The 23,470-nt window shown below is 38.7% G+C and overlaps 1 protein-coding gene across 1 annotated transcript in view; it reads right to left on the reverse strand.

Annotated features, from left to right (window-relative positions):
• Positions 1–23,470, reverse strand: part of LOC126481881 (sodium/potassium/calcium exchanger Nckx30C) — a 1,430,899-nt gene that overhangs the window by 17,864 nt on the left and 1,389,565 nt on the right. The window contains exons 7-8 of the mRNA XM_050105840.1: positions 14,631–14,746; positions 6,592–6,728 (exon numbers count right to left, since the gene is read on the reverse strand). Of these exons, the coding sequence (XP_049961797.1) occupies positions 6,592–6,728; positions 14,631–14,746 (253 nt within the window). The remainder of the gene's footprint in view (positions 1–6,591; positions 6,729–14,630; positions 14,747–23,470) is intronic.

Genomic DNA, 23,470 nt, shown 5'->3' on the forward strand with positions numbered 1-23,470 from the left:
GGCTACACATCGCCAAGATTTTCAGGACACTAGAGTATACCACATAAAAACCATATGGTAACCATGACACAAAGTTAACCATGATACAAAGTTAAGGATGTGGGGATCAACTGTAGCTACGGATGCCTGGCATTTATAGTACTATGCCTGAATGTAGCCAGCTGTACATCATGCAGTTGCAGCACTTTATCTCACAGCACTGTGGGAAGCACACAAGAATTTTTTTCACATCACCTAAGACTAACAAGTCTCCAGCAACAGAGTACAGCATCAAAGAAGAACATGTTTAATTTTGAACAGACAAAGGTGACGTGTCATGATAAAGGGTTCTAGGGCTCTGACTTCAAAGACACAGAGAAAATATAGGGAAATGACTCTCTTGCCACTTGGGACAGTGATGTTCAGCTAAGTTCTTCATGGAATGCAATCTGTCAATAATGATCCCATCTGAGAGTAGCACAGAAAGTGGACAGACATTCTTGTATCCTGATTTAGTTAGTCATCTATTTTGACAGCATGACTTTATAAAAGAACATCCTCCTCTAGCATTGTTTTGCCTCAACAGAATTAGTCGATACCAGAAATACTTTTCAAAGTTTGAACAGGTCAGTGTTGTCTTGGCCTTTTTTCTAAAAAAATATTATATGATTTTGTACACAATGTATTGTATTTCAAGCTAAAATTTATGAAAAGGAATTACTTTGTTTTTTTAGTTACCAGTGGTATGTACTAGCTCTGAATGTACAGTTAAAATTGTTCTTCTTTTGGATGTATTTGGAATTACAAAATATTTTGCACACTTAAAATTTCTGTTACTAATTAAGCAATCTAGTGCTATTTATTGTATTTTTCTGGATTCATTTATAAAATAATAATCTAATCTAATAGAAATTCATTTGTCAAGAAATATTGTAAACCCTTTGGAGTATTGTTATTACTGCAGAATGAAGTAGTAGTAAGCATGTCTCTGATGTGATCAGATGTATTTTGGATGAACAATGTAATTTCAGCTTTGTTAATGTGAAAATTCAAAAGACAATGTGATATAGTAAAATGCAATGCAAATAAACATCGAAAAACAAAAATTCTGCACAGAAATTCTTCAAATTAATTAGCTCAGTTGGACCATGAGAACCTAAAATGTGAAAATTTCAGCTTCAAGAATCAGACCCCTAGACATGAAGAACTGGTGCCAACTGCACCAGAAAAGATAGGTCGTAGACATAAGCAACAACAGAGGAGGGATGGGTAGATTGCAATTTGACATATCATTCTTCCTCCTCCTCTTCCACCTCTAACAGCATCACAGACTGTGATAGTCTCTTCTGCATGTACATAACTAGCCTAGCTTATACTATCCCGGTATAGGAGATTGTAGTCCAGTGGCTGTAATACATCATATGCCACAGTAATCATACACTGCATCTGAAGATAACGAGTATGAAACTTGTTCAAAAATTGCTTTGGTTCTGCTGCCACTGAGCTGATATTCTGGGAAGATTTCATCAGTGAAACACACTGAGAATGTCTGTATTCTTGTATCCTGCTTTAGTTAGTCATCTATTTTGACAGCATGAAACTTTGCTCATGACTGTTTCATTTGGTTCATGACCATAAAATATATATTATACAGGGCAAATCATCTGAAATTTGCACCGCAAATATTGCGGAAATGGAAAGTACTATTGATGTGTGGTTTTCACAGAATGGATTGGTCGTCAGGAACTTGTATTACTAGCCAACAAACAGATTGTAATAATACTTAGAAAGTGTATTTTTGTGCAAATGTACACTTATTTAAATGGAAAATGCCTATTGGAATTAACAGACTAAAAGTAGGGTAAATTAGAATGCCATTGGTATTTGTTGCCAGATTATAGTGCAAGTCATGTACAAGACATCATATTTTGAAAAGTTTCCACACTGACATTTGCTGTGCCACTCAACCTGTGTAGTTGCTAGGTATGATATTTTTTCGTTCGCTTCCAGCATAATTGTGTGCTCCTTGAGTGCACTGTGACTAGCTAGTCAGTTAGTGTGTGATAGTCCAAGCAGTAGGCCATGAGTGGACAAGGGGATTTGTTGTTGTTGTTGTGGTCTTCAGTCCAGAGACTGGTTTGATGCAGCTCTCCATGCTACTCTATCCTGTGCGAGCTTCTTCATCTCCCAGTACCTACTGCAACCTACATCCTTCTGAATCTGTTTAGTGTATTCATCTCTTGGTCTCCCTCTATGATTTTTATCCTCCACGCTGCCCTCCAATACTAAATTGGTGATCCCTTGATGCCTCAGAATATGCCCTACCAGCCGATCCCTTCTTCTAGTCAAGTTGTGCCACAAATTTCTGTTCTCTTCAATTCTATTCAATACCTCCTAATTAGTTATGTCATCTACACATCTAATCTTCAGCATTCTTTTGTAGCATCACATTTCGAAAGCTTCTATTCTCTTCTTGTCTAAACTATTTATTGTCCACGTTTCACTTCCATAAATGGCTACACTCCATACAAATACTTTCAGAAATAACTTCCTGACGCTTAAATCGATACTTGATGTTAACAAATTTCTCTTCTTCAGAAACGCTTTCCTTGCCATTGCCAGTCTACATTTTATATCCTCTCTACTTTGACCATAATCAGTTATTTTGCTCCCCAAATAGCAAAACTCATCTACTACGAGGTGCATTCAAGTTTTAAAGCATCAATGTTTTTTCTAATTAAGTACTCACCCAAAATCGATGAAACTGGCATTACTTCTCGACGTAATCGCCCTGCAGACGTACACATTTTTCACAACGAGTCTGTTTTGACCACTGGAAAATCGCTGAGGCAATAGCAGCACGGCTGGTGAATGTGCGGCCATGGAGAGTGTCTTTCATTGTTGGAAAAAGCCAAAAGTCACTAGGAGCCAGGTCAGGTGAGTAGGAAGCATGAGGAATCACTTCAAAGTTGTTATCACGAAGAAACTGTTGCGTAACGTTAGCTCGATGTGCGGGTGTGTTGTCTTGGTGAAACAGCACACGCGCAGCCGTTCCCAGACGTTTTTGTTGCAGTGCAGGAAGGAATTTGTTCTGCAAAACATTTTCGTAGGATGCACCTGTTACCGTAGTGCCCTTTGGAACGCAATGGGTAAGGATTACGCCCTCGCTGTCCCAGAACATGGACACCATCATTTTTTCAGCACTGGCGGTTACCCGAAATTTTTTTGGTGGCGGTGAATCTGTGTGCTTCCATTGAGCTGACTGGCGCCTTGTTTCTGGATTGAAAAATGGCATCCACGTCTCATCCATTGTCACAACCAACGAAAAGAAAGTCCCATTCATGCTGTCGTTGTGCGTCAACACTGCTTGACAACATGCCTCACGGGCAGCCATGTGGTCGTCCGTCAGCATTTGTGGCACCCACCTGGATGACACTTTTCGCATTTTCAGGTCGTCATGCAGGATTGTGTGCACAGAACCCACAGAAATGCCAATTCTGGAGGCGATTTGTTCAACAGTCGTTCGGCGAACCCCCAAAACAATTCTCTCCACTTTCTCGATCATGTTGTCAGACCGGCTTGTGTGAGCCTGAGGTTGTTTCGGTCTGTTGTCACACGATGTTCTGCCTTCATTAAACTGTCGCACCCATGAACCCACTTTCGACACATCCGTAACTCCATCACCACATGTCTCCTTCAACTGTCGATGAATTTCAATTGGTTTCACACTACGCAAATTCAGAAAACGAATGATTGCACGCTTTTCAAGTAAGGAAAACATCACCATTTTAAGTATTTAAAACAGTTCTCATTCTCGCCGTTGGCGGTAAAATTCCATCTGCCGTACAGTGCTGCCATCTCTGGGACGTATTGACAATGAACGTGGCCTCATTTTAAAACAATGCGCATGTTTCTATCTCTATCCAGTCCTGAGAAAAAAAAAATCAGAGGCCTTAGAACTTGAATGCACCTCGTACTTTAAGTGTCTCATTTCCTAATCTAATTCCAACAGCATCACCTGATTTAATTCGACTACATTCCGTTATCCTTGTTTTGCTTTTGTTGATGTTCATCTTATATCCTCCTTTCAAGACACTGTCCATTCCATTCAACTGCTCTTCCAGGTCCTTTGCTGTCTCCGACAGAATTACAATGTCATCAGCAAACCTCAAAGTTTTTATTTCTTCTCCATCGATTTTAATTTCTACCCCAAATTTTTCTTTTGTTTCCTCTACTGCTTACTCAATATACAGGTTGAATAACATCGGGGATAGACTACAACCCTGTCTCACTCCCTTCCCAACCACTGCTTCCCTTTCATGTCCCTCGACTCTTATAACTGCCATCTGATTTCTGTACAAATTGTAAATAGCCTTTCACTCCCTGTAGTTTACTGCTGCCACCCTCAGAATTTGAAAGAGAGTATTCCAGTCAACATTGTCAAAAGCTTTCTCTAAGTCTACAAATGCTAGAAACGTAGGTTTGTCTTTCCTTAATCTATTTTCTAAGATAAGTCATAGGGTCAGTATTGCCTCATGTGTTCCAATATTTCTAAGGAATCCAAACTGATCTTCCCCGAGGTTGGATTCTACCAGTTTTTCCATTCGTCTGTAAAGAATTCGTGTTAGTATTTTGCAGCCGTGGCTTATTAAACTGATAGTTTGGTAATTTTCTCATCTGTCAACACCTGCTTTCTTTGGGATTGGAATTATTATGTTTTTCGTGAAGTCTGAGGGTATTTCGCCTGTCTCTTACATCTTGCTCACTAGATGTAGAGTTCTGTTAGGCCTGGCTCTCCCAAGGCTATCATTAATTCTAATGGAATGTTGTCTACTCCCGGGGCCTTGTTTCGACGTAGGTGCAGAAAAAGCTAACATGTTCATGGTGTATGGAGAGCTTAGGAAGAACACAGTTTATTCTTGTACAGTGTATGTGGCAAGATATCCCAATACATGTCAGTAATCTTGGCAATTATTTATCGATATCTTCAATCAGTTACATGAAAGTGCTATGTAACACCTAAACAACACAACATAAGGAAACGAGTGACCACAGACGAGGGGAAATTAATGTTCTTGCTGCTGTTGCAGTCGATCTGCATGTCACACACAGTTGCATAAGGAGACTCTTCAGAGTCAGGCAAATGTCCTACACATTTTACAGTGACATAGGTTCTGTCTCTTATCACATCTCTGTCCATCAAGAGCTACAGGGAAATGGTTATCAGAATTGTGTTGACTTCTGCACTTGGGCATTAAGACATGACACTCCAGATGTATCATGTATCTTGTTTGATGATGAAGCCATATTTACCAATCATGGCCAGGTATACCACTGAACCAAGCACTGTTGGTCTGTTAACAATCCCCATTGGCCTCAACAAGTGGAGCTTCAGTGTCCATGGGCTGTAAATGTGTGGTGTGGGATAGTGAAGCATTGGTTCATAGACCTGTTTTTCACAGACGGAACACTGAATGTGCACAATCATCGCAACCTCCTAACAGACCATCTTCCACGGATGCCAGAAGACATTCCTCTGTGGACTAGGAGGAACCTGTAGTACTAACATGATGGCTGCCATCCCATAGTGCATGAAGTACTGCAGCAGATTTTCATGAATTGGTTCCAAATTATTGGATTGGATGTAGAGGACCTGTACCTTCCCCAGATTTGATGCTTGTAGACATTTTTCTGTGGGGAAAGCTGAAAGATGGTGTCTACAAGGACATACCAAGTACACCTGATGATATACAATGACACATTACTGCAATCTGCTTGGACATCTCCACTGAAATGCTAGCATGTGCACAGCAGAGATTCCATGCTAGACTGGAAGTGTGTATTGCCACTGCCGGTTGTCATTTTGAACACAACCTGTGATGGTCAATTGTTTCATTACTGGTCAGATTCCACATGACTAGTGTATGGACTTGTGTTGTTATTTGGTGTGTGCTGCCACAGGTATTGTACAAGTGTCAGCGTGGGAACTTTTCAAAATACAATATATTGTAAACAACTCACATTAGAATCCTTCGACAAACACCACTGACATTCTCGTTTACCGTACTTTTAGTTTGTTAGTGTCAATAAACAAGCTTCTATTAAAAAAAGTATTTTTTCATTCTGGAAAAAAGTATTATGTTTGTGCAAGAACTACACTTTCTAAGTATTATTACAATCTGTTGATTGACTGACAATACAAGTCCCTAACTACCAGTCCATACTGAGAAAACCACGTGTCAATAGCTCTTTCCATTTGCATTATATCTGTGGTGCACATTTTACATGATCCACTCTGTATACTTCTTTGCAAACATTACAACTCGCATTCCATCAATTGCATGATTGTAATAACCCACTCAAGCTTCAAGCTTTTAAGACAAATATGACTGGCTGCTTATGCAGTAGACTATTTTTTGTATGACAGATGTTCACTACATGCAGTGGTACATTCTGATAATATTTATGGCACAGACTTTAGTAGCAGTGAAACTTAATGGAATTTTGTCATTGATGCCACCACGTCTCACCCTTCTAATAACTATCGTAACTGCTTGCTTTTAATGATTTAATTATATACTCTAAATATATTTTGTCTTCTGTTATACATACCCAACAGTTACATCAAATATGTTGCTGCCAACTGATGAAGATACAGCCATATCACCAAAACCTTTCCGTGCTACAATGACACTTGTTATTAGATCTGGGATGGAAGTTCCAGCTGCAAGGAATGTGAGCCCCATCACCTTTAATAGAAATACAGTTAGTAAGTGACACTTTGTTACATGTCTCTACAGGATTGGAAAAAAGTGTGAGCTGTATGTCACAGTTGACAATCTGTAACATGAGGAAGTACATCACAGTTATGTTTTTACATGTCATATTATTCTGAATTACAGAGATATCTCCAAGAAGCAAGTAGATCATACCAAAAATTTGGTACTTTATTTAACTTGTGAATATTCAAACCAGTTATTGGAAACTGAACTTCAAGATTAGAGAAATTTGAAGTATGATGATGTGATCTAGGAGCAGAAAACTGGAAAGTGAGGAAATTATGTGGAGTGTGTTGGAAGGTGAAGGTGAGTGTATATACAAATTGAGAAAGAAGGAGGCAGCACAATATAATAATGTATGAGGAAGAGATCATCTGATATTTGAGTAGAAAAATCTTATCATTTTATTAGGAAGATGTAAGATTTGCTGTTGGGAGGATGCAGAAACTTGCAGAGAAAATGAGACTACAGCACAAAGGACAAGTAGAAATATTAGTTGAAAAAGAAAACTATGAAATGTTGCCATACCAGTTTACCATTTTGAAGTTATTAACTACTGTTTACCAGTGTGGAAGAATAGTGTTTTGTGGAAAACTTTTTTGGCATTAATGAGCTCAGGATATCCTTCCCTTGATTCCACATATTCCTTCTCACATCTGCTGCTGTTGATGCAATAATACACTGAAGTACATAAATTGTGAGGGAATCTTAGGGGGCTTGGTTCTGTTTTTGAGGTGCCTTAACCAATCCATTTTTCAGTGTACACTAAAAGTAATGTTTCATCTTACGTGGTTCCCTCTTCTTTGGACAGTATACCAATTCTACTCTAGCACTGATGGAAACTTACTTTATTTCTGTGTTTAATTCTCTGTGTTAAACAAGAATATCTCTTCCTCCACAAGCCAATATTTGCTCCCTTTCTCCTTCAGCATTTTTATTAGATACTACCTTATGGAAATCCTAAATAGAAGCTATCCAATACTATTTTCAGCTTTTGGTTGACATTAATACCTGTTAATGCAGGGTTCATCTTCTGCTTACATACTTTACCAGGATTATTTTGGAAGTAAATATACACAGAAGTCTACGTTCACTTACAGACGATTATTATAAATATCACACTCCTACATAAACGGAGCACTAACTTTGGATACAAGACTTACTGAATTTTTTATGCACGTCGTGAACAATGTCCAAATTTATACTTATTCCTTTTTTCATTGTTTCACTTAAAATGATGGTGGTAAAACTTGAGTAATTACATTGTTAAATTCTCATATGCTCATATAATATTTGCAACAACAAATTTATTGTAATATGTGTGATTAATATTTCAAGAAATCAAAGACAGTTCATGTCATATGATTATTATTTTTGTTGTGTTTTTCAGTCCAATGAATAGTTCAATGCAGCTAATCTTTCATACAGCTGTATATTGTTTCACCTTTGACAGAAAAGAAATTGCAGTTTATCATGTATTGGATTATACAAATCTGTGGTATGCGACTGGTGGCAAATGACATTAGATGTAGTCTTACAGACCATGAGGATACATAGTGTGAGCTCTGAGTTGGCTATATTCTGAACCCATACTAAACCTGATTAAGGAGTTACTACATTCCAAAACAAAATATTGGGCTTCCTTGCTTACAGTAAATCGACATAAGCTACAACACAGTTATGATTTAGAGCAATTGTTTGTGACACTTCAACTTGTATTGCTTTTTTTCTGACTGTGTGAAAAGCTGTAAGGTTTTCTGCAGTTAATCAGTACCTGGAGCTTCACAGTGCTACATGGCATTTATAATCCTGGAAAATAATATTGTTCTCTTTCCAGTTTTATAGTTATGTGCACTACTCTGGATACCTAAGTAAGTCTGATGCAGCTGAGAAAAGCCAGATATCGCAGATTTCACATGCCAGAAAATTTGAGTTGTCCCTCTCATGGCACTCAGGTAGAAGCAAAATTCCATAGCACCATCACATTACTATTGGCACATGATGCTTGTCTGGAATTTATGGTAATGGAAAACTGGTGACTTTCACATCATACCACCTTAGAAGCCTTAGTTATCCAAACCAGCTTTTAGTTTGTTTTGATCAATCATCATGAGTTTTTAATTTTTTGGTGTCATTTATGAAGCAATTTTACCTTAAATATCATGTGGTGTGTCAAAAATATAGCTACAAGCATGAGTAAATGAGATTTTGTGTGGGGACTGGATGAAAAAATGGGATGAATTTCACTTATTGTTCATAGTCAGTACTACGCAACAACAGTCTTATTCACTGTGTGCATTTTTGAAAACTGCTGTGTATCCAGTGTAATTCAGGGAACAAAACATCAAAAGTTACAGGCCTGACACTACATCTTTTTCACATCATATCAAAAATGAGTCTTGTTAGCATCATGGCGAAAATATAAAACTGTTGGGGTTCAAGGAAAACACTCTTACATTAATTGTTCTAAGAGCTGTAAATGAAAACTTTTGCCATTGTTAACGTATTGTATGGCAAGCTTGCTGATGATGAAATTAATGGAGAGCTAGAGGAAAAGTGCTACTTGAAGTTATGTAATATTATTTACCTGACAGTTTTGGAAATTTTATGAAAGGATCTGGTTGGTAGATTACGAAGTGCGTAATGGACTGATGAAGATGATGTAGCATTGTGCTAAAGGTGACAAATATAAAGGGAAGATGTGGTGGGTGACAGACAAAAACACATTGTATGGGCCAAAGAATGAATCAGAAGAACTCCACTCTCGATACACTGTAAGGCTTATTGTATCAGTGGAGAAAATGGTTTAATTGTTACAACTCAGGATATGACTAGGTAACCAAAATGTTTCTTCTGAAGTGTTTGTAAGAAGACCCTTAATTTTAAATACTGTGTAAGGGCAACACTGCAAAGTATTGGATAGTCTACAGGGGTGAAATACAATGGGAACTTTGAGTGCCCCAGGCCAATATGGTAACTGTGAAGACCCTGTAGGAACTCTTAAAAAGTCACAGCTAACAGTGCTCTCGTAAAGCTGTGATAGGCCTAGCTAACCAACGACCAGCTTTCAACAACAGAAGTAGCCTCAGAGATGATGGATATAAAAGACAATGACCCTGCAAGGCAAATTAGCTAAGAATTGGAACTCTGAACATTGGAACACTGACAAAAAAAGGCAGAGGATATGATGGAAAGGAGAAAACTAGATATTTTAGACATGGCAGGGACAAAATGGAAAGGAGGAGGCAGTAGGGAACTGAGGAAAGGTTACATGTTTTGTGTTGGAAATAAAGAAAGAAGACAAAAGGGAGTGGGAGCAGTGAGGAATGGTCTAAAAGAAGAGATACAGAGGGTAAATGACAGAATAATGAAGACAGGCAATGTCAAAGGGAAAAAGTATGGAGATGGTTCAGGTGTATGCCCCTCAAGTGGGCTGTACACTTCAGGAGGAGGAGGACTTTGAGGAAGAACTGCAAAAGCAGTTGAATGGACAAAGGATAATAGTCATGGGAGATGTAAATGCACATGTGGGTGAGTGAAAAACAAGGATATGGAAATGTGTTGGGAGCAGAAGGATGTGGAAATAGAAATGAAGAAGGAAAGAGATTGCAGGAATTTTATAAGAGAAATGGTTTAGTGATAGGTTACATGGTTTTAAGAGAAATAGAGCCAATAATACAGTAGGAATTTAGTGCAGAAATCTTTGGTGGATTGCATGCTCTATGAATGGGAAATGAAGAGGACTGTAATGGATATAAAGGTACTACTGCCAGAGGCATTGGATTGTGACCTTCAGCTACTGGTGATGAGGAACAGTGGAAGAATACAGAGAACCAGGAAAGGAGAATTGGAGTATGGAAACTGAAGGGAGAGAAAATTAAGGAAGAATATCTGGGGATTATAAGGAAAAGGTTACCAAAGGCAATTTAAAAGTGCTCTGGTTGAAGCTGCAGTAGCTGTATATGGAAGGACAAGTGACAGAAAATGGTGGAAGGAGACACCATGGTGGAATAAAAGAGTGAAGAAAGTAGTGGGAAAGAAGAACAAGGCCTTCAGACCATGGTTCTGAGAAAGGACCAAAATGGCAAGAGAGAACTATAAGAAACAGAAGAAAGCTAGGCAAGTAAGACAGTGGCTAAGGAGAGAAGAAAGTCACTGGAAGAATGGACAAAGATGATGGAGGAAGATAGCAGAGGCATTAAGAATGTACTGTATGAAATGGTCAAAAGTAAGACGAGAAGTTTGAGAGAGGATTTAACAATGATAGATTTAAATGAGAATAAGGGTGGTAACAAAGAGACACTGAAGTTAGTGAGGAAGGAGTACTTTGAGGATTTGCTACATCCAAATGGACTTGGAGATGAGGTCAACAGGCTAAAGGGAGGTTGAAGTAAACTCTGGGAGAGAAAAGGACCTGACATGAAAAAAGTGGAAGTGGCACTGGACAAGATGCAAGGAGGAAAGGCACCATGTGTGGACAAAGTAAGTGTTGAAATCAGGTATGTCAAAAGAACCTGGAGAGCATATCTGAACAAGGGTCAAGAACAGACTGGGGGGGGGGACATCATGGCTTCAGAACTGGGACCAGTGAAGCAGCCCCAGGAGCGCCACTATGAATTTGCGGAAGACCTCGCGATGGACTTTCTTGATATATAAAAGGCATTTGATAGTGCTTACAGAAGGAAGGTCTAGAAGCACTAGAAAAGAAGGGCACGGGATAAGAGGGTACAGGCAGAGTGGACGAGATGTTCTGTGGAAGTCTTGAGTTGTGTGAAAGCGGGAAATGAAGGGACAGATTAGTTCCGGCAAACAAGTAATGTGAAATAGGGTAGTGCATTGTCACCTCTCCTCTTCATTGTGGTCTTGGATGAGATAATGGTTAAGGTGGCAGAAAAAACTGGGGAAGACAAGATGAAAGCAATGGTGTTTGGGGATGACTTGATGATCTGGGTTAACAGAGGAGGAGATTCAGGAGCATTTGTATTCTTGGGAAGAAACTGTGAGACAGTATGGGATGAAATTTAATGTAAAAAAATGTGAGATCCTGGTTATATCTGGAATGAAAGATAGACTAACTAGCAGAATAAGGATTAGAGGTGAAAAATTGAAGAAGGTGAGAAGTTTCAAGCACTTGATAAGTATGATGCAGGAAAATGAAAGAAATGAGAAAGAGGTAAGTGAATGAGGCCGACAGGCAGAAGCATTCCTGCGAAGTGTGAAGAGCCTGGTTTGGAACAAAGACATTCCACAAAAAAGCAAATAAGTGATATACAGGGTGGAGAAAAATTATGTCTCGAAATTTTAACCCTAGATAGCTGATGCCCATAGGAGCCAAAATTACTAATGTTGTATAGGTCAACAACAAACCATTTTTAAACTATGGAAACTTGGTACCACCTGCTCTGATTGGCCATGGGATGGTCCTGTTGCCGTTCGTCAGTTGACGGGCAGTGCTATGGTTGTCGGTTCACACATACAAACATCTCCCACCCATCACTGCCCCAAGGTGATACACATATGTGTTGTCTCCACCTCACGTCAAAGGCATTCACATGTAAGCTTCACTTTGGAGCACACACACATCACCTGCAATTTAGTCATAGAGTAAGCATGGTGGCACAGGATTAGTTTGAAGAACAATGTGATATAGATTTTGTTTATGGACTAGCCAACAGTAATGCACATGAAGCTTGACAGTTGTATGAGAAACAGTATCCAGCAAGATGCTACCACCCACAAGTGCAAATGTTTACAGCAATTCACCAATGACTTGGTGAAAAAGGCTCATTAGCAAGATAACATGGTGATGCTGGAAGATCTCAAACACAATGGGATGCTGCATTTGAAGAGACTTTTCTCAAATGCTTCAAGGAAGCACCTACAACAAGCACGCAAGCGGTTGGACATGACACGGGTGTCATTCATTGGTTAGTCTGGGAGGTTTTGAGGGATGATGACCAGCATCCATTTGGTTTCCACCCTGTCCGAGACCTAAGTCCTGTGGCAGACTATGAACACAAGCTAGGGTTTTGGTTTCTGCGACGTGTTCCTCAATACCCCGATTTCCCCACCCTTATGTTGTTTACTGACGAGTGCGCCTTCCATCGGGATGGCCTTTACAACACTTGAAACGTTCATTATTGTGCAAGAGGAAATCCTCATGTCACATACATCCATGTACAACAGGAATCATTTTCACTCAACATTTGGGCAGGCATTGTGGGTGACCATCTGATTGGGCCAGTCCGTCTACCTCCTCGACTTACTGGGGCAAACTACCTTCACTTTTTGCAAGAAACTCTATCCAGCCTGCTGGAAGATGTTCCCCTGGACATACAGCTGTGCGTGTGATTGCAGCATGATGGGGTGCCCGCAGATATTTAAATGAACTCTTTCACGGCCGGGTAATTGGCAGAGGTGCTCGTAGGACATGGCCCCCATGATCACCAGACCTCATGCCACTGGACTTTTTCCTGTGGGGATTGTTCAAGGCTCTTGTTGAACCACCTGGAAGCGAACCACCTAGAAATGAAGAGGAATTAATGGATTGCCTTCAACATGCCGCCAATCAATCAGGGCAATGCCAGGAATCTTCGAAAGAGTTCAGCGAAACACTGTTTGACGTCGCCAAACTTGTGTTGCGTCAGGGGGCTGCCGGTTTGAGCATTTGCTTTAACTAAACAATGTCCTAGCTACAAAAAGGTACTTTTCAGGGCCAAACAATTTGTAAAATAATAAACTAACAGCTACTGATGGGTTTGTTCTCGGTACGTCTTATCATCAAACTACAAAGGATGTGTCGGGAGCCCGGCAGATTCACTCCCAGAGTGGAAGGATGGTGCGCTATCACTGAGCGTGTGGTTTCCTTGGATACATTGCGATCTCTGGCAGGAAAATTGTTCGTGGTCATGTGTTGTCCAAGAGCATCTGACAACAGGACAATCCCATGGCCGATCGGAGTGCGTGGCACCAAGTTTGTGTTTCGTGCATTGTCGTCCTACACAACATTAGTAATTTTGGTTCCTACTGGCATCAGCTATCCAGGGTTAAAATTTCATAACCCCTTCTGTCTAGAGGTCACTACACTGCAGTCTCGACCTATGCATTTGAAACATGGGTAATGAAGAAAAGATATGTAGGCATGTTACAGGCATGTGAAATGAAATTTCTCAGAAGTAGGACAGGAGTAATAAGGAAAGATAAGAAGAGAAATGAAAGGGTTAGGGAAATAGTGAAAAAAGAACCCTTGCAGAGCAAGGCTAAGGTGGTATGAGCAATTAAAGAGAATGTAAAAACAAGAGGATTCCCAAGAAGATACATGAAATGGATATGTGAAGGATATGATCAAGAGGAAGGTGTGGAGGAGTGTGATGAAGAAAGAGACGAGGACTGTACCAAAGTGAACACAGAAAGATGATGGAAAACAGTACTAGATGGAAGGCTTATATTTCAAATAGACTCAGCGTGGGGCTGGAAACTATTCAAGATAATGATGATGTGCAAGGTCATTTACTGAGTTTTCTTTACTTATTTGCACACCTGGCTATCAGTAAAGCTGGAATTATTTAATGTGGCTCAAGTGCTCAATTGCAGTAGATCTTTACAATGGTACCATGTAGTGTGCTTAGTAAAAGTATAGTAGCATACAATAGCTTTAGAATAATGTTTTTATAATCATAATCTGCTTTAGAGAGATCACCATCAGGAATTTACAAGCAATATAATGTAAGTTATGAATGCGAAAAAAAAAAATAGGCAGCATAAAAGATCAGAAAGTGGAAGTGATGATTAAACTTCATTGATATTATTCAACTAAACTTGCACGTTAACAGTTAACAACTACAGAAAAGCAGAAAAATATTACAGTCTTACCTCTGGCGGTATTCTTATGGTGTCCCCAGCAACATTTGCCCACCATACCATGAGATATGAAAAGGCAGCAATCCAAACAATGCTGCCAAGGAAAGTGACGACGAAGAACTTCTTGCCTAGAAAGACTCATAGATTGTAATATTAGATTGTCTGAGAGATTAAAGCATAAAATAACAAAATATCAATGTTTGTAGCATTATGTTGGTATTAAGTTATTATTAATATTAAGAAGGCTACAGTAATGCTGATAAACAAAGCAGAAAAGCAAAAACGCTTTGTCACAGAAAAACTCACAGAAAGTAACTGTAAAACAGTGTTACCAAATGGCAAGTGTAATTCAGTGACTGGAAAATGGACTCTAATTTTATTGTGTTACAACTAGTGAAAGAGAACACTTTTTACAAGAAGTGACACGAAATTATGAACTTTGATTGAACTGTGGTGTCTTACTTGTATGAAAAGGAAAATTCACTTGAGAAAACCCTAAAGTTATGAGAAGGAATGTCTGTCCAGTAATTACCTTCAGAAGGTGAAATTCTTGGTTCTACTGATAGACACGAATAAGAAACCATACCTTGATTTTGGAACTATGAATTCCTTCCTTGGGGAGGAGAGAGGAAGATGTTGAGGAAGGTCAGAACGATTAGGGCCCAGATGAAAGGGACCCACCTGTTGTGAGAATGAGGGGAGACAAACATGAAAGAAGAGAGTGGATGGTCAAAAATTCTATGCTAATATGCATTGTGTTAACTTAGATCCTGAGAGGATGAAGACAGTCTGAGAAGTAAAGATGGATTAAGAGGAAGAGGCTAGATGGTGAAAGCATGTGTTCTGTCAAAATGTTTCTAGTGATTTTACATGTGGCTATCAACATTGTTAAGAATTTTGCTTCCTGTAGGTAAGTAGTGGACAGCCATTCAGTCCCATAATTAGATGTATTCATACATCTTGATGTGGTGTCATAAGTTTGAAGGCTACATTTAGTGCAAAGTATCACCACAGTGGCAATGATAGGGCATCAGCACAATGGCAGCTTGTTGTTATAAATAATATCTAAATATATAGGAAGTCAGAGGCATCCACAAGGGAGGGCAAGTGTGGACGCACGCCCCTCCTGGGATCTTGGGTACAGATTTTCAATTTATTACAAAAATCTTACGAATTTCTAACAGCGGTTTTCTTTGGATCTGTTAAACTGGAGATTTAACAGTGTCAAGGATGATGGGAAATACTATGTATACTATATATCTTGTAGTTTTTTTGGTTTACATGGTATTCATGGGATATTACACTGATTCTTTGGTGTGGCAGTGGTTTCAGTGCCATTCTGCATTCCAGAAGGATAAAAACCTTTACAGGACCATTTTGAAATAGAATCCTCTATATTTTCTTTGTTGCTTCCTCATACAGCCCTTATCAAGGTGGAGGAAGGGGCTAGTCCAACATCCTGGTGTGTGTGTTTCAATGTCAGTTCGCAGCATAACAGAAACATGGGAGCACTGTATGTGCCTGCTATCCATATCAAATTCCTACAAGGATGCACACTCACTTTCCTGCACTACATAATAACAACAGTAGTTTACTATTTATCTGTGAATGAAGAAACCCAGTATCTCGATTGTATACTCAATTTTACAAGGTAGAGATACTGTAGCAGGCTCTGAAGAACACAGCCCTACTGCACTCATGGTGCATACATCTACACTTAGTTACAGTGCCAAAGGCATCAGCTGAATAAAGGGAAGTAAATTTTCTGCACTAAAAAGAGGAAAAAAATATGAAATTTCCAGGTTGAAAGGGACTCCTCTGCAGATATAATGACCTTCTCCCACTCTGCTGGGTGTAACACAGTGCCATATGCCATTAAGAGAGCTACAAATTCTGTAGCCCACTTTGCATGGCTGCACAATGACGTAAGAAACTGAAATGATGAAGATTCCCTTCTTTTAATCCTAGGCTGTTAAAAGTCAACTCTGTCACCCAAATGCAGTGTGGTTTTGAGAGATTTCTCATGTGTAGTCGAATGCTGGCTGTGGGTTACTCTTTACCCATCCACCCATTTTCAGAATACATTTCCTTCAACTATAGTTACGCTAACCATCACTGAAAAAATATAAAGTATGAAAGTAATTGAAGAACTCTGCTAACATGATCATGTAAGCACACAAAGGGTAATGGATCTTGTTGAAGTTGATTAAGCAAAAGATGGTTAGTGGAGCACTTTTTGTTGATTATTTTTGTTAATGCTTAATAGGATTCTAGTTTTTATATTTGAGATTTTCAATTTTCATTGTCCACCTAACATAAATTTTTATGTAAATATTCTGTAGTTGTATTTCATAACTTGTTGGATAGTCTGGATTTAATCATTTAAGGAGATAATTTCAGATCATAGGAACCAAAAAAGTGGCATCCATAAAACTATTAACAATATGAACTAATGTACTTTGCTTATACTATTGAAATATGCCTAGCATGTAGGTATTACAGTAATCTACCTTAACACGATCTAAGTAGATCTGTATCAGTCATTTGAGAATTTTCTATACCTCCTGTCAAACTTAGTTCTTGGAAATGACAGGTTTTAAACTGTCTGAGTCAGTTACATAAAAATGCTAATGTCAGAATCTTACCCATTCTTGGATAAATTTCTGTGGATGGCCATGCACAGCATGGGACACCAACAAGATATGGAATCTGTACTGGCTGTGCTAAATTCACTTCAACTACAAGATGACAACACAACAAGAAAAATAAGAACTAAGTTATTATGCAGTCCATCCAGTAACCTATTTTGTCATTTTGCAATGGAGAGGTGTTTTTATTTTTTTATTTAATAATACCACTGCCTACATACCTTACCTTAAGTTTGGCCACAATAATTAGTATCCTCTGGTATCCCACCAATAGTCAACACATCATCTGAAGGTGGCAAGCATTTACTCTGTCAAAATGCTGTGTATTTCAGCTATAGCACCTGACTCAGTACCAAAGAGCCATAGCAACTATTACTATGCCACAAAAGTAATTTGTGGAAAAAAACCTAGCTTAACTACCAGCACTAAACTAATGCATGGTACTCAAAACTGCTGAGATACAAAACCAATTGAAGTTACTAAAAAATATGACTATGTCACACCAATGTGATAAAATTTCTGTTTTAAACAGAGCATATTGTGGAATTTTGTACTTGACGACATGTTTTCACAAATCTCTTATGGTCACTAAATACTGGATAAGAAATTACTGTTTACAAAACTGCAAATATGCTCAGACAATTAATATTAATGCAGCTTGTCTATTATATGGGAGCTTCAGTTCAGTCTAAGTAACAAACCTTCCTTTGAAAAATAAAAACATCTCTCCAGATGCCAGACATGCTCTCAGAAACATTACTACTGATGTTAGCTTACTTCACATCTGGAATTTTGTAGATGCCAGTGTGTAAAATATAGTAAGGAAAGTTCTGGCAGGATTTAAATAATTTAGGAGTAAAGGATACAAATCACTGATTAGTAAGAGCATTGTATCATCGACAGGTGCCTTTAAAAGAATGAAAACTTCACTAGCTGTTGGATGCATCGTTTAATGCTCTACTAGAGTACACCCTCCCCTGCACTCCCCTCCCCCTCCCCCCCCCACTCCCGGTGCCCGCCCCCCTCACCCCCCACACACCTGTGCAGCAACATTGCACCATAATTTTATAAAGAATTTGCCAGAAAGCTAGCAAAGTTTTCTTTCAAACAATGGAAACTCCAGCTAGGAATATCAACAATGGGGAAAACACAGATTGCTACTTACTGTAAAGAAGACACAGCAGGTTGCAGATAGTCACGATTAAAAGACACTTATATATAGCTTTCATTCACAGCCTTCATTAGTAAAAAAGAGACACACACCATTTACAAATCTTTAACATAGTGCAGGTCTTCAGCAACTGTGAATTGTTCAGCAATTAAGAAACTCAGCCTTCAGTTGCAAGGTAAAATTTTATTAATTTAACTAGGTTTTGATGCCAATAATGGTATCTTCTTCAGAACCTATAAATTAACCCATACGGACATATGTTACACATTGAAACACATCATCAATATAATGATTTCATAATAAAGAAAATTGTGGTGCTTTCAAAAATTAAATTATTTTGAGGGCTAAACGTTGAAACGGCCAATGTTGTTTCCTGTCTGCTTTGTCCCTTTATTATAATGCGATTGTACATCGTGTCTCAATGTACAATCGCACTATAATAAAGGGACAAAGTAGACAGGAAACAGCATTGGCCATTCCAACGTTTGGCCCTCAAAATAATTTAATTTTTGTAATTGTATATTGTGTCTCAATTTACAATCGCACTATATTAAAGGGACGAAGCAGACAGGAAACAGCATCGGCCATTCCAACATTTGGCTCTCAAAATAATTTAATTTTTGTAAGTACCATGATTTTCTTTATTATGAAATCATTAGATTGATGATGTATTTCAATGTGCAACATATGTCCGTATGGGTTAATTTATAGGTTGTGAAGAAGATACCATTATTGGCATCGAAACCTAGGTAAACTAATAAAATTTTACCTTGCAACTGAAGGCTGATTTTCTTAATTTCTGACACACACCATTCACTCATCTCATGCAAAGATGACCACCAGCCCCAGCATCTCAGGATGGAATGCAATTTCTGCCAGTTTTCATTCTTTTTGATGTGTCAACACGTCTACTATTTGGTAAGTTGCCTCCTTTACTCTTAAATTATTTCCAGCATATAAAATTACGGCTGTTTCAGCTGTTATAATGTTTCAGTTGCAAAATTACATTATCTTTAATATTTTTCTTGTAACATATTAAAAGAATATCTTCAACACAATAATAGCTGTGTTGAGTTTTCTCTTTGTGATAAGAACCAATCAGTGTTCAATTAGTGGTGAACAACAGTAGGATAGAACATTGGCAGTAAGCTGGTTTGAAGTGAGTAGAAGGTCTACAGTGTTTTCACAGTAGTTAAATATTGTGCTGATGGCACACATGTACATAGGTCAATGTAGATCACTTAATGAGATGAGTGAATGTATGTTTGCTACAGTGTAATGAATCAAAACTCTTACTTTATTATGTGCAATGACCATAACCTGCTGCGTGATCACAGAATATATGGCACTGTACTTACTTCTAATTGACAGTGATGTGAACCTAAACATGCTGCAAGAAGAGGAAATTAGATTGGTCTTTGTCTGAAGGGCTTAGGTAGATAAAATGTAATGACTATCAACACTATATGAGACTGCAAGTTTATCACCATGCCACATGGCAATGCACACATTACAGACTCTAGCTATGGTGTAAATGCTGCCAGCCTGCCTATATGTTACAAGAAATACTTTCGAGCAAACATTCTACATCTGTATCATCATCTATACTCCGCAAACCATCATTGCAGAGGGTTCATCCCATTGTACCAGTTATTAGGGTTTCTTCCTGTTCCATACATATGGAGCATGGGAAGAATGATTGATTGAATGCCTCTGTACATGCAGTAATTATGCTAATCATATCCCCACAATCCATGTGTGAACAATCTGTAGGGGGTTGTAGTATATCCCTTGACTAATAATTTAAAGCTGTTTCTTGAAACTTCCTTAATAGACTTTCTCAGGATAGCTTACGCCTGTCTTCAAGAGTCTTCAGTTCAGTTCCTTTGGTACATCAATGACACACTCCCACAGATTAAACAAACCTGTGATTATTCATGCTGCCCTTCTCTGTATACATTCAATATTCCCTGTTAGTCCTATCTGGTAATGGCCCCACACACTTGAGCAATATTCTAGAATGGGTCGCATGAGTGATATGTAAGCAATCTCTTTTGTGGACTGATTGCACTTCTCCAGTATTCTACCAATAAACTGAAGTTAACCATCTACTTTACACTCGAGTGAAACTATGTGATCATTCCATTTCATATCCCTACAAAGCCTTACACCCAAATATTTGTATGAGTTGGCTGATTGCAACATTGACTCATTAATATTACAGTCGTAGGATACTACATTTTTTTCGTTTTGTGAAATGCAAAATTTGACATTTCTGAACATTTAGAGCAAGTTGCCAATCTCTGCACCATGTTGAAATCTTATCAAGCTCTGACTGAACATTCATGAAGCTTCTCTCAGATACTTCATTATACCAAGATAACTACATCACCTGCAAAAAGCCTGATTTTACTATTAATATTGTCTGAAAGGTTGTTAACATACAACATGAACAGCAAGAGTCCCAACACACCTTCCTGGGCACACCTGAATTTACTTCTACACCTGACGATGGCTCTCCATCCAAGATAACATGCTGTGTTCACCCTACCCAAAGGTCCTCCACCTACTCACAAATTTCGCTTGATACTGCATATGATCGTACTATTGACAATAAGTGTGGGTGTGGTACCGAATCAAATGCTTTTCAGAAATCAAGAAACACTGCACTTATCTGGTTGTCATGATCCAAAGCTTTCAGTATGCCATGTCAGAAAAGTGCAAGTTGTGTTTCACATGACTGATATTTTCGAAATCCATGCTGGTTGTTACTGAGGAGGTCATTCTGTTCAAGATTTTCATTATGTTTGAGTTCAGAATATGTTCTAAGATTCTGCAACAAACTGATGTCAGTGATATTGGATCTTAATTTTGTGGATCACTTCTACTACCTTTCTTGTAGATGGGTGTGACCTGTGCTTTTTCCAAGAACTGGGCACAGTTTTTTGTTTGAGGGATCTACAATAGATTGTAATTAGAAGAGGGGCTAACACAGCTGCAAATTCAATATAGAATCTGACAGTGATTGCATCAGGGCCTGGAGCTTTGTTCATTTTTAACAATTTCAGCTGTTTCTCAACACCACTGACACTAATATTAATTTTCTTCATCTTTTCAGTGGTATGAGGATTAATTTGGGGCAGTTCTCCTGGGTTTTCCTTTATAAAGGAACATTTGAAAATGGAATTAATCATTTCAGATTTTGCTTAGCTACCTCTAATATCAGTTCCTGCGTCATTCACTAGGGACTGGACACTAACACCCTTTACATATGACCAGAATGTCTTTGGATTTTGCGAAATGTCATTTGACTATATTCTGGTATTGTAGTCAATGATGGCATCACACAATGCTCTCTTGACAGAAAAACACATTTCATTCAGTATATCTCTGTCTGTAACCTCTCTCTTTGCTTTAAACCTATTATGCAGTAATCTCTGTTTGTTTGGAAGTTTCTGTACAGTGCCTATATACCGTGGAGATGAACTAATTTCAGGGCTGAAAATCAGGCATTCTTATGTTGCACCCACATAATGACTTATGCTTATTATATACTTCTTCGTTAAATGTTCACTTTTAGTCATGATTATTTAATCTCGTCACTTTCTCAGAAATGAGTCTGGCCTGCTGTCTCTGCGACTAACATTTCCTGATAATTTTCTGTTAGTGCTTAATACAGGTTCAACAGAGTTCATGTTGACACTCCACAGGAAAGCTGCTTTCTGCACAGTAGACAACTAAATCCAAACACAAACTGCCATTTGCAGAAGTGATTAAATTCAAGTACTACTATCTACCAACAAGGTCACTTGACTAGAATACAAATGAGGCGGCTGAGAGCCATAAGGGTCAAAAGCACACAGTCTTCAACCCCCCCCCCCCCCCTCCCACCCCCCATTTAAGTGAATATCAGATAAACCAGTGAAACAGTTTTCCATGAATGTTCAAATATATGTACATTGTGGGCCTACAGTACAGATAAACCATAAGCTCAACAGATGCCACAAGCACGAATAAATGCTACAGTCTCACAATCGATGAAGATGTGCTTTATGGTTCTCCGCATCTCATGTGGATTACTCTCTGATAAAATCCAAAACTTTATGTACCATATCTCATTCAGAATCACTCAAAATAGATTTTTCTCTCAGTATGACTATGACATATGCTGATGTCCAGTGATGATTGCTGTGTAAGAGAGCAGGAACATGTGAACACCCTAATATTGACACCTTGTGGATTTATTAGTTATTTTTCTTTGAAGGTTGTTAAATATAATGTAGATGTGGTAGTCTGAAGTACACAGCAGTAAATTTACCACATATTGCTCCACTAGACTCAGTGAGATGGCATCAAGGTCATGAGTGCACCTTCACTTGTGCTCATTTTAAGGAGCTTCTGCACATGTGTAACTGGCATGACATAACTGCCTTACAGGCCATATATATATGGATTTAATAAACAATGTGCACAGTTCACAGCATGCACTGCTAGCCCTTACCATTCAACTACAAGTTTACGTCAATGCCACCAGGTGGTAGCATACTGCAACAGACTTTTATCTGTGTTCCCTTGGCATAAATTCCACTATGCGGTAGCACACTCCACAGATACGCAAATTCTTTCGCTATGCAGTAAAGTTGGATTGGACATCAGCTATACTCATACAATGAAGGCTTTCATGACCGGATGTTTCAGATTCTGAGAATTCGTCCGGGTTGTATGGCTGGTCCATGGAACTCTTCAATCCCTGACGTTTTGTCCAAGGCTACATTGGACATCTTCGGAGGTGCTCCTGGTTGTGCTGAGTCTTGCCAAGTCCTTCCTTTCTGCTTAATGTGAATCTTTCTGTTGATGAATGTATGTGATGTATTCTATATTTGTGGAATTGTGATTGTGTAAGTGTATTCAGTGCTTCTAGGTCTGTGTTACTCCATTTCACTACTCCAAATGAGGAGGTTAATATTGGTATAGCATAAGTATTTATAGCTTTTGTCTTGTTTCTTGCTGTCAATTCTGTTTTCAGTATTTTT

The sequence above is a fragment of the Schistocerca serialis genome, chromosome 5 (assembly GCF_023864345.2).
Source record: "Schistocerca serialis cubense isolate TAMUIC-IGC-003099 chromosome 5, iqSchSeri2.2, whole genome shotgun sequence".
Taxonomy (NCBI): Eukaryota; Metazoa; Arthropoda; class Insecta; order Orthoptera; family Acrididae; genus Schistocerca; species Schistocerca serialis.